The 11,784-nt window shown below is 45.7% G+C and overlaps 2 protein-coding genes across 4 annotated transcripts; both read left to right on the plus strand.

Moving 5' to 3' along the window:
- The first annotated feature begins 2,973 nt into the window (after nucleotides 1-2,973).
- Nucleotides 2,974-7,143, plus strand: LOC109758980 (protein DETOXIFICATION 44, chloroplastic). Of its 3 annotated transcripts, XR_002231965.4 has the most exons (13): nucleotides 2,974-3,441; nucleotides 3,670-3,816; nucleotides 3,902-4,062; nucleotides 4,690-4,825; nucleotides 4,945-5,041; nucleotides 5,150-5,250; nucleotides 5,449-5,612; nucleotides 5,695-5,766; nucleotides 5,870-5,986; nucleotides 6,072-6,167; nucleotides 6,253-6,374; nucleotides 6,539-6,645; nucleotides 6,710-7,143. XR_002231965.4 is itself a non-coding variant. In XM_020317824.4 (12 exons), the coding sequence occupies exons 1-12, from the start codon at nucleotides 3,054-3,056 to the stop codon at nucleotides 6,588-6,590; spliced, it is 1,653 nt and encodes a 550-aa protein (XP_020173413.1). In that variant the 5' UTR covers nucleotides 2,974-3,053; the 3' UTR covers nucleotides 6,591-7,143. The 3 variants fall into 3 exon arrangements, 2 of the variants coding, with proteins under 2 accessions (XP_020173413.1, XP_020173414.1); XM_020317824.4 differs by having other exon boundaries at nucleotides 6,539-7,143; XM_020317825.4 differs by having other exon boundaries at nucleotides 3,905-4,062; nucleotides 6,539-7,143.
- Nucleotides 7,144-8,811: 1,668 nt separating this feature from the next.
- Nucleotides 8,812-10,093, plus strand: LOC109758977 (PRA1 family protein B4). Its single transcript, XM_020317823.4, has one exon. It carries the CDS (start codon nucleotides 9,033-9,035, stop codon nucleotides 9,714-9,716), a length of 684 nt encoding a protein of 227 aa, XP_020173412.1. The 5' UTR covers nucleotides 8,812-9,032; the 3' UTR covers nucleotides 9,717-10,093.
- Nucleotides 10,094-11,784: the final 1,691 nt, after the last annotated feature.

Here is an 11,784-nt window from a genome sequence, read left to right on the forward strand (position 1 = left end):
AGGGAATAACGTATGTTGTCATAACAGTTCGACCGATAAAGATCTTCGTAGAATATGTGGGAGCCAATATGAGCATCCAGGTTATGCTATTGGTTATTGACCGGAGAGGTGTCTCGGTCATGTCTACATAGTTCTCGAACCCGTAGGGTCCGCACGCTTAACGTTCGATGACGATTTGTATTATATAAGTTATGTGATTTGGTGACTGAATGTTGTTCGGAGTCCCGGATGAGATCACGGACATGACGAGGAGTCTCAAAATGGTCAAGAGGTAAAGATTCATATATAGGACGATAGTATTCGGACACCGGAAGTGTTCTGGGGTTACCGGGTACGTATCGGGTCACCGGAAGGGGTTCCGGGCTACCACCGACAAACTATACGGGCCTTATGGGCCAAGAGGGGAAACACACCAGCCACAAAGGGGCTGGTGCGCCCCCCCATATGGGCTGGCCAAATTGGAGAAGGAAAGGGGAAGGAGGAAAGGAAAAAGGGAATAGGATTCCCCCTTCCCCATCTTCCCTTCCCACTCCGAAGAGGAATAGGAAAGGGGGGAGGCCGAATTGGGAGGTGCCCAAGTAGGATTCCTCCTACTTGGGGCGCCCCCTTGGCCGCCTCTCCTCCCCTCCAACCTATATATATGGAGGGGGGCACCGCTAGAACACACAACAAACATTGTTAGCTGTGTGCGGCGCCCCCTCCACAGTTTACGCCTCCGGTCATATTCACGTAGTGCTTAGGCGAAGCTCTGCGCGGATAACTTCACCATCACCGTCACCACACCGTCGTGCTGACGAAACTCTCCCTCGACACTTTGCTCGATCAAGAGTTCGAGGTACGTCACCGAGCTGAACGTGTGCAGAACTCGGAGGTGCCGTACGTTCGGTGCTTGATCGGTCGGAACAAGAAAAAGTTTGACTACATCAACCGCGTTGTCAAATGCTTCCGCTTTCGGTCTACGAGGGTACATGACACACTCTCCCCCTCTCGTTGCTATGCATCTCCTAGATAGATCTTGCGTGAGCGTAGGAAATTTTTGAAATTGCATGCTATGTTTCCCAACATATTTCACTAGTGGCTTCTCTCGAGAAAAACAACAAACGATGGGTAAACCAATTACTCTTGGGCAATTGATAAAACTTCAAATAATCATGAAGATATCCAGGTAATGATCATTATATAGGCATCACGTCCAAGATTAGTAGACCGACTCCTGCCTGCATCTACTACTATTACTCCACACATTGACCGCTATCCAACATGCATCTAGTGTATTAAGTTCATGGAAAAACGGAGTAATGCAATAAGAACGATGACATGATGTAGACAAGATCTATTTATGTAGAAATGTACCCCATCTTGTTATCCTTAATAGCAACGATACATACGTGTCGGTTCCCCTTCTGTCACTGGGATCAAGCACCGTAGGATCGAACCCATCACAAAGCACCTCTTCCCATTGCAAGATAAATAGATCAAGTTGGCCAAACAAAACCCAAATATCAGAGAAGAAATATGAGGCTATAAGCAATCATGCATATAAGAGATCAAAGAAGACTCAAATAACTTTCATGGATAAAAAGATAGATCTGATCATAAACTCAAAGTTCATCGGATCCCAACAAACACACCGCAAAAAGACTTACATCATATGGATCTCATAGAGACCATTGTATTGCGAATCAAAAGAGAGAGAGGAAGCCATCTAGCTACTAACTACGGACCCATAGGTGTACAATGAACTACTCACGCATCATCGAAGAGGCACTAATTGACATGATGAACCCCTCCGTGATGGTGTCTACATTGGATCTGGTGGTTCTGGAACTTGCGGCAGCTGAAATTGATTTTCGTCGACCCCCTAGGGTTTCTGGAATATTAGGGTATTTATAGAGTAAAAAGGCGGTTTGGGAGGCAACCGAGGTGGGCCTCCAGGCGCGCCCTGGTGGGTTGTGCTCCCCTCGGATCACCCCTTAGGTGCTTCTTCGGCCCACTGGATGTCTTCTGGTCCAAAAAAATTCACAAAAAGTTTTGTTACGTTTGGACTCCGTTTTGGTATTGATTTCCTGCGATGTAAAAAACAACAACTGGCACTTGGCACTATGTCAATAGGTTAGTATCAAAAAATGACTATAAAATGATTATAAAACATCCAAAAATGATAATATATTAGCATGGAACAATAAAAAAATATAGATACGTTAGAGACGTATCAGTGCCTTGCGGACCGACCCATGGGCATGGATTCTTGGTCAGGCACCGGACACGTCACGTGAATAAAAAGGGTTGGGTCGGCCTTTAGCTCGCCATGGAACAAGGCCAATCCTTGAGGTCAGGGCTTAATGCCGGACACATCGGACACGACACGACCCTTTCAATTGTGGGGCCCTTTTAGGGCTATTTTTTCTTTTAAATTTTTTTGAGGCTGTTTCGGCCTAGCTATTTTTGGCCTTTTTAACGCGGGCTGCCCGTAGCCATGCCGTGTCGGGCCAATGCTATTAACTCACGTGTCAGCAAAATCACTAATTGAGGAGTACTTCTTACAAAGATTACTCTCACTTCTTCAGGCTGTGACAAGTGGCGCGCTGCATGTGCGCCACTTGGGAGTTTTCCACTTTTTCTAAGATTCGTTTATTCATAACGTTTTATCTCTTAAACCGTGCTTCCAAATCTCGAACCGTTTTCACTGTTGGATTCCTCACGTTGAGATTTTCAAAACCAGATTCCATGTTGATAGGTTTTGACGAACTTTTTTTCACGAAAAAACCGGACAATAAAGCCGAACCGGGAGCACGATCTTTTTCCCTTTCCGAAAGTCGTGCCTCTCGCGAAAGCAAAACCACGCCTCTCCCGGAAGGGAAAGAAAAACAGGAAACGTGTATTTTTTCCGTTTCCGAGAGAAGATGGCGTGTTTGATGTGCCTCTTAAAAACGAATAAAACTTGTTTTTTGTTTTTTGTTATTTTCTTACGCGAGAAACATGGTTGTGCGAGAGGCACGCCATCTCCTCTTTCTCACTGAACGCTCCGCACGTGCCACTGCTTTTATCCACACATGGCGGCGACCTCGCCAGCGCCGATGAGGGCCGTCGCCGCCGCGTTTACCCCGCCTCCGTTATCTCAGAGGATCACCCGTATCTCTACCGTGTCTGCCCTCCGCGTTCACCAATGCCACGCAGCTCACCGGTGGCGCCCTGCACAGTGCCGCGGGAAGCCGACCGTGAGTGGCGTGGTCGAGGACGACGATGAGGATACTTCGCGGGAGGCTTTAAATCCTGAGGAAAAAGAGGAGGAGTCTGCAGGCGCGGGGAGCTGGGGGCTGGGGTGGTTCAGGCTTGATGAGGTTGGGATGGACATCCTGGGCATCGCCGTGCCCGCCGTGCTTGCACTCGCCGCCGACCCCGTCACGGCGCTCGTTGACACCGCCTTCGTCGGACATATCGGTAACTAAATCACCTGGCTTCCTCACGTCTTTTTCACAAGCCTGCCTTCCGATGTGAGCTCAAATGATTGAGTAATTTCACGTATATAATATTGAAAATGGCGAACTACTTCATGATAAGATTCAGTGCAGAATTCAGTAGAGAGGCTCAGATGTGTATACTTGCTTTTCATGTTTTGTTGATGAGACTTTGTACATCAATTTCATGATCTTTAATTCCTGTCGCCAGGCTCGGTTGAACTTGCTGCCGTTGGTGTATCTATATCTGTTTTCAACCTGGTGTCCAAGCTGTTTAATGTGCCACTGCTTAATGTCACCACATCCTTTGTTGCTGAGCAGCAAGCAGTGGATGCCAAGTATAGCGGCGTAGGAGAAAGTAAGCAAGTTTGAAGTTTTATTCATCTAGCTAGAATCAGCAATTTTGTTTGCGTTACACTGATTACTGTTTAGTTCTCACCTAGGAGATGAAGTGTCGAGTACACGAGAGCAGGCGAGTGAAAAAAGGAAGTTTCTCCCAGCGGTGTCAACATCCTTGGCTTTAGCTGCTGGAATCGGGTTGATGGAAATGGCGGCACTTATTATTGGATCTGGCACACTAATGGACATCGTTGGTATACCTGTCGTACGTAAGACTAATTTATTGTTGTACATAGATTTCTTGGATCTAGAGTTGTTAAGTTGTGGCACCTGGATGTATCAGTTGCGAATTGAGTATTATCTAGTGTTTGTGATTCCTAATGCATACCTAAAATGTGAAAATTATTTCTTGGACCTCTGTTTCTTGTTTTCTAAGTCACATGTTTGACTGCTAAATTTGGAGCAAGATAAAGTAGCCTTTACTCATCCTGGGAAGATGAGACTGGATAAGAATGATATTATGCCATTTGGACAGATGATTTTATGGTACTACCAAAATATGGGTGTCTACTTGCTATAATAAATAAATATTTGGATATTGTCTTATCTTAAACTTGACTGCAAAGTGCCAAGTATCATTGAGCGGAAACCATTTTCCTAGCATTATCACCGAAACTTACCAAGTTGATAGCCCAGTAGGCGTTAGTCTGTTAGTTAGCCCAATAGCAAAATTGACCGGCTTGATTTTGCCTGCGACACCAGCTTTATTTGTCTATTCATTTTATTTGTTGAATTAAGGTTATGTAAGCATGGAAATATTGTACAACATCTGTAACTAGTTCTTAGTGATTCCGGCTCAAACATAATTTCTGCTATTAAAAAACCAACACAGGATTCACCGATGCGAGCACCGGCAGAACAGTTTCTTACTTTAAGGGCATATGGTGCTCCGCCAGTCGTAGTAGCACTTGCAGCACAAGGTGCATTTCGGGGTTTCATGGATACAAAGACACCTTTGTATGCTGTGGGTAAGATTATGCAAACAGATCTTTGTTGTTACATCTGGCTTCCTGGTTAAGGTGCCATATGTTATTGACTTGAAATATTGCAGTAATAAACTAATTGTGTGGATCTATGATGCATGCAGTTGCTGGCAACCTAGTAAATGCAATACTGGATGCCATATTTATCTTCCCACTTGGTCTAGGTGTAAGTGGCGCTGCATTGGCAACTGTAACTTCTGAGTATGTTGAAGCCATTATAAGATCTTTTACTTTTTTTTTTGCTTCGTCCTGTTATTATCAATATTTATAGACTGCGTAAACTATTTGCATTCATCTGCATTTGTTCAGGTACTTGGCGGCAATCATCCTCCTATGGAAGCTGAATAACGAACTAGTCCTGTTTTCATGGAATGTCATTGGCGGTGACATCATCCGCTACCTGAAATCTGGTTGGCCAATATCCCTCATGCTCATTTCCTAAGACTTCACAAAATAGTGTTTTCTTGTGAGATTTTTTTTGTCTATACAGAAAGACAAAAGGATATTCATGAATTCAATTACGCTTAGTAATCACTCAATTAAGCATCCCTTAAATGTTGCTGCAACATACCTATATGATAGCCACACTAACTTTAGTGTTTTTCTAGGTGCTTTGCTAATTGCCAGGACCATCGCAGTAATCCTTCCATTATGGCTGTCGACATCCCTCGCCGCAAGACAAGGGCCTGTTCCAATGGCTGGCTATGAGATAAGCTTGCAAGTCTGGCTAACAATTTCTCTACTTAATGATGCACTGGCTCTTGCTGGTCAGGTCTGTACATTTACAGGGACAGGCATTTAATCTCTAAGTCGATCTCTTCCTATGTATCTGAAGTATCTATAACTTAATGCAGGCTCTGCTTGCGAGTGAATATGCGAAAGGGAACTACAAGCAGGCCCGCTTGGTTTTGTACAGGGTTCTGCAGGTTAAGAAGATATTATATTCACTCACAATTGCTTGTTAAGTTTCTCCTCTTCCTTGGTGTTAATCAACAGTCATATGCTGACGATGCATCTATTTTCCTGCAGATTGGAGGCGTCACTGGTCTTGCACTTGCTGCAACCTTGTTCCTTGGGTTTGGATATTTGACCTTGCTGTTTACAGATGATCCAGCAGTTCTAGATGTTGCGCAGTCTGGAGTCTGGGTAAGGAGAATTATAAGAAGTCAATACTTTGTTTCTCAAGTCACAATGATCTTATATTCACTGAACGAATGTGGAATTATTGCAGTTTGTCACTATTACTCAGCCGATAAATGCTATTGCTTTTGTGTTCGATGGGCTCTACTACGGTGTTTCTGACTTCGGCTATGCCGCATACTCTACGGTGCTGTTTCTATCCCCACTACTGGTGTTACTAGTTATAACTCAAACATTTTCATCCTAACGATGTCGATATATGCCCATTTTAGCTTTTCGCGGGGGTCGTCGCCTCAGCCTTCCTCCTTGTCGTTGCTCCCAACTTTGGTCTTGGTGGTGTATGGGCTGGTCTTACTCTCTTTATGGGTCTGCGAGCAGTTGCTGGGTTCTGGAGGTAATTCCCTGCTCTTGTTTTGGTAGGAATTGTTTTAAGATCATGGCACTTGCATGGCTTTGTTAGAAATCAAGTTCCAGACTTGGATTAGAATGAAAAGAATGATCCTTATTCTGGAAAAGAAAATCTGTCAGTGGCTTGAGCGAATCCTTCTGATTTTTCAGGTTAGGGAGCAAAGGTGGACCATGGGAAATAGTCTGGTCAAAGACTGATTAATATACCAAGAATACGTAGGAAGCATTTTGAGGCAATCACAGCGCAACATTTTAAGGTCAGTCATAGTGCATGACCGTGGATGTTGAATGGATCGATCTCAAACAGCGCAACATTTTAAGGTAATCGCACAAGGATCAGCAGAAGGAAGAAAACCTAGGCGGATGGCAAGTGAGGTCAGTCATTTGTAACACAAGAAGAGGGACTGTTTTATCTCAAAAGGAGAAGAGACGAAGAGGGACTGCTTCTGCAGTAGGACAGACGAGAGGCTGCAGAAGGTGGGTAGGTGTTCCCTCTTGCTGTGTCTGCTGCAGGATATTGTTTCACCCTTCAACTGTACAAGGAAGCTGTGTACAGAAGTACTAGATACACAAAGGCCTCCCATGTATTTTTCTTCCTTTGTGCCATGTAGGAGTGAATCTGCCATATTTTCTTCAGATATGCAAGTGCACAGATGATGGGGGTAGTGGTCATTCTCTGTCATTACTCTTGAGTATGTACTATTTCGAGTATTATGATTTCCTTTGGAGCTTCCAAGAGAACCACTTATTATTTAGAGTGGACATCCACAGCTTTTCCTAGATTTTCTTTTCAGGAAGATGATATTTTCTCTGTGTTACTTACTATTTTCCTAGTTTTTTTTAGTACTGAAATCCCTATTGCGATTGCTTAGGTGCTGGTTGGTACCAGCAAACCTCACTACCCTGACACAGAATATGTTAAAAATATGTAGGATGAATGTGGTTTGTATATAGGTTTGTATATAGAGAGAAGGGGTACTCTAATAACATTACAAAGAAGGTAACTGAGCAAGGTCTGCACTCGTTGCTTTTCTTTCGTTTAGAATCCCCCTCTCTCTTTTCTGGGATGTTCATCATAACTAGCAGAGTGCTGTGTGCATGATTTTTCCTTGGCTCAATAGGAATCAACGGGAAGAAACCCGTAAAGGAATGAATGATGGTAATTTCAGCAAAGCTACTTATGAAAATGGTGTATGAAGTCATGCCATCATGTTGTAGCTCGGTTATGAAGCTTTCTTGGTAATTGATTATTCTTGTTACACTGCTTCAACAGAAATACCGGTTGCACTTTTTCAGTGCCTTTGGCAATTGGAGGTAGCCAGGAGGCTGCCGCTTATGGCGAGCTGGTTTCCGTCAGACTGGTATCAGCAAGAAGCTGAGTGCTGGGATTGCTTCTATCCCGGAATCAAAGCTGTCCAGTCCATTCCCAAGTCAAGCTGCCTCGACCACGGTTCATTCATCATTAGCAGGCAGCACCAAGTTCGAACTTAAGAACGAAAGTTCTCATCGTGATTTTTGGGTTTGGTAGGCCCATTCGACACATCTGGTGGGTTCTTCAAAATGTTTGCAAGCTTTATCTCATTTTTCGGAATCGAAGAAATGCAGGTGAGTTGTCTGTTTCCTTGTACCTACTCCCTTCGTCCGGGTTTATCTTAGGGGGTGTTTGGTTCAGAAGTCTTAGGACTTTTTCTAGTCCCAGGGACTAATCAAAAAAGACTCTCTAGTAGAGTCTTTTTCTAGTCCCTGTAGAAAAAGTCCCTCCCGTTTGGTTCCTAGGGACTTTTTCTAGTCTCTGGGACTAAAAAGTCCCTGAACCAAACACCCCCTAAGCCTCTCAGCATCACAAGCATGTCCCTTTTTATAAGGCCCCGCTTTGAAAAGGTGCATGCATGCAACCATTTCATTGGTTGCATTGAAAGCCATTGTTGTTGGTGCCATGGCCGGAAAATTAATACACTTCATGCGTGCTTTTTCATTGGCTGCATGCTTGTGAAAGAATGCATTGAGAGTGAAATGAAAGAATTAATGTGAGCAAATTATTATGTGTCTTGATCTCAGATAAGTTGTCTTTAGGCCTAATAAATCCGGGCGGAGGGAGTAGTTGTGAGTTGGGAAGGAAGAAGGATGGGTGCATCACAGCCAACGATGGTGTGCCATGTTTTCCACGCCTAACAAAGAAAGCTCTGCTTCATCTCCATGTAGTAGGTGTTTCATTTCCTCCTTGTAGTACTAGGCTGGATCGCAACATTGCATCTTCATCTACAACACTCCTACCTAACTTTGTCTGCAGTAGCACCAGGTGGCGGTTTTTGTGCTCGTAAAGGGGTTCCGTTCATCCCACCGACACGGTTTTTTTTCCGGAGGGAAAACCGACACGGTTTCTTCACTGGTAGTGTATGCGAAGGGGAAAAAGAAGTACCGGAAAAATGGGTGCAGCCGTCCCAAACCGTTGACCCGTCGCATCCCCCGGGGTGGGGTGGTGCGTCGGTGCTAAGAAACCAACCAGCCACCAATTCTCCAATAGAAAACCATCCATCTCCACTTCCATTCGCATCCTCCTCCTCACTTCCCCAGATCCAAATCGCGCGCGAGAGAGCAAAGGGAGGAAGAAAGAGATCTCGCCGAGCGCCACCCCGAATCCGCCATGGCCTCGGCAGCGCCGCCCCTCCTCCCCACCACCGTCCCGGCCGCCGCGCCCGCCACCGTCCTCCCCGCCGCCCCGGACGCCGCCGCCACCTCCATCGCCTCCCCGGACCCGGCCGCCACGCGCGCCTTCCTGGGCCGCCTCTACGACTCCGCCAAGCGCTCCCTCTCGGGCGCCCGCCCCTGGCCCGAGCTCCTGGACCGCGCCGCGCTCTCGCGCCCGGACTCCCTCTCCGACGCCACCGCCCGCCTCCGCAAGAACCTCGCCTACTTCCGCGTCAACTACGCCGCGCTCGTCGCGCTCTCCCTCGCCGTCTCCCTCCTCGCGCACCCCTTCTCCCTCGCCGCCCTCCTCGCGCTCCTCGCTGCCTGGTGCTTCCTCTACCTCCTCCGCCCCGCCGACGCCGCCCCGCTCAACGCCTTCGGCCGCACCTTCTCCGACAGGGAGACGCTCGGGGGCCTCATCGCCGCCTCTGTCTTTGTCGTCTTCCTCACGTCTGTCGGTGGGATCATCTTCTCCGCGCTGGCGCTCGGCGCCGCCGTCGTCTGCGCGCACGGGGCCTTCCGCGTCCCCGAGGACCTCTTCCTCGACGAGGTGCCCGACCAGGGCATCGTAGGAAACGCCGCCACCCTCAACCTCCTCTCCTTCATCAACGGCGCTGCCGGAGGAGGAGGACGCGTCTGAGCCAGCCTCCTGTCCTCAGCTCTCTGATCTGCTACTCGGAAGAGACAAGTAAAGTCTGGCTGGTTGATTCGTTTTTTCAGAAACGAAATACTTCTACTTGTTTAAGATCATACTACGCGTTGCCTTTAGGAGCGTGAGGAGGAGATTTAGAAGAGGATGCATTGGAGTTATACTACAAACAGAGGATATACACATAAAAAGGAACCTTGGGATCTAGTTTTGTTTCATTTTGCATTTGATATTGCTGTATGATGACAAAGTTGAGCTTATTAGTATTGATATTCATATGATATGTATCTCCTTGTTACTAGCATACAGAACAAAATAAATTGCTGCTCCTCGTCTTAGCATGAAATGAAATATATGATGGTTAATTACACCATTTCTTTTCAAGAGATTGATCAATGTGGTTTCACGTATGATCTTGATTCTGGCGTGGAGGATCTTGGGTCTAGGTGATTCATTTTCTATCATAGTAGAGTTCTTCTTTCTATGCTAATGTATCTTATCCTTATTGGAGTGCCCTGTTTATTCTTTGATATTGAGCTGGATATCATTTCTAAGACTGGTATCGATCTTATTAAATTATAATGTTATCATCAATCCAATTGCAATGACAGAAGTCGATGCAAAGCGGTGAAACAAGTCCTGTGAGCCTGATTTGAGATCTCCTTTTACGTCCCCAAAAGAATCGATAAATAACAGAAATGATTTTTTTTGAGAATTAACGGAAATGATATTTAGCGGACGTAAAAAAATCTGGCTGCTCGCAGCGAACCTTATCACCGTCGCTGGTCGCGTAGCACGAATGTTCACGTCAGGTTACCATGTCACGGTGCAGCAATCGTTCGGAAAAACATGGGCACCAGTGAACCCTGTACCGACACTACTCTCTCCTTCCTCTCACTGCCCCCCACCCCCCTCCCCCCCCCTTCACCCGCCCCCGCGACAACGGCTGCTCCCCTGCTTCCACAATGCAACATTGGCGGAGGTACGTTGCCACACACACCTGCACCCTTTTCTCCTTTGTTCCTGTTGATTCGCAACTGCATGTTGCTCGAGGTCTAGCTGTCGTTCATGGCTGCGGCAACGGCTTTCAAATTCGGTCGTCGACGACGAGTTCGTGGCCAACAACGTTATTCATGCATTCTGGGTGTTGGTGGTTGCCGACGATGGCCGGGGTTAGGGTTTTCAGTTTCGTCATGTGTCGTTGTGGTTTGTAGTGCGGCTGCGACCATAGTGGATTTATTTGGCGAGAGGGATTTGACCTTTTTTGTGCGAGGGGTTGTAGTGCAGTTGGAGATTGTAGTTGGCACGTATCCGTTTTGTTTATCGAAGTGAATTGTTCCCTTTTCTCATGCCATCAAGTTAGTCTGGAAAATTTCTGCTGTGTGTAGGGTAGTTTCGTATTTTCTATTGATTGTGCAGATGGTATTTTTTTGGCCTTTTTCTGCCATGTTTAAGTCATATGACTGTCATGTTGTGCAATTCCCGTATGTGCATACGAGAGACTAAATTGCCATGGCATTTGTGCATATCAAAGACAAAATTGCCATGGTGTATGTGTGTGTGTGATAGATTTAAATCGCCATGCTCTGATTTTGTTTGATAGACAAATTTGCATGCTCTGTTTTGTGTGTGAGAGTTAAAATTGACATTGCATTCATGTCTTGAGAGGCAAAATTGACATGGGTATATGTTTGTGTGAGAGACTTAAAATAACATCATCTGTTTTTGTTTGATAGATAAATTTGCCATGCTCGAGTTAAAATTGCCATTGCATCCATGTGTTGAGGCAAAATTGCGACGGGTATATGTTTGTGTGGGAGACTTAGAATGCCATGCTCTGTTTGTTGGTTTTTAGACAAAATTGCCATGGGTATATGTGTGTATGTGAGACTTTTTAAAAATGCCATGGGTATATGTGTATCAGAGACTTTTTAAAAATGCCATGGTATGTATGTCTCTCTGTCTGTCTCTGTGTGTGACATGAACACCATACTTTGTTGTTGCACGTGAGAGATAAACTTCACTATTACAGATATGAACACTACCGACCCCTCATCAC

Source organism: Aegilops tauschii, chromosome 4 (genome assembly GCF_002575655.3).
Source record: "Aegilops tauschii subsp. strangulata cultivar AL8/78 chromosome 4, Aet v6.0, whole genome shotgun sequence".
NCBI classification, from domain to species: Eukaryota; Viridiplantae; Streptophyta; class Magnoliopsida; order Poales; family Poaceae; genus Aegilops; species Aegilops tauschii.

What these genes read in the sequence shown, in the direction of transcription:
- LOC109758977 (XM_020317823.4), top strand. Translation starts at nt 9,033, where the DNA reads ATGGCCTCGGCAGCGCCGCCCCTCCTCCCCACCACCGTCCCGGCCGCC.
- LOC109758980 (XM_020317824.4), top strand. Translation starts at nt 3,054, where the DNA reads ATGGCGGCGACCTCGCCAGCGCCGATGAGGGCCGTCGCCGCCGCGTTT. An exon ending in ACATCGTTGGTATACCTGTC is followed by an intron (nt 4,063 to 4,689) that starts GTACGTAAGACT and finishes AAACCAACACAG; the next exon opens with GATTCACCGATGCGAGCACC. An exon ending in TTGGCAACTGTAACTTCTGA is followed by an intron (nt 5,042 to 5,149) that starts GTATGTTGAAGC and finishes GCATTTGTTCAG; the next exon opens with GTACTTGGCGGCAATCATCC.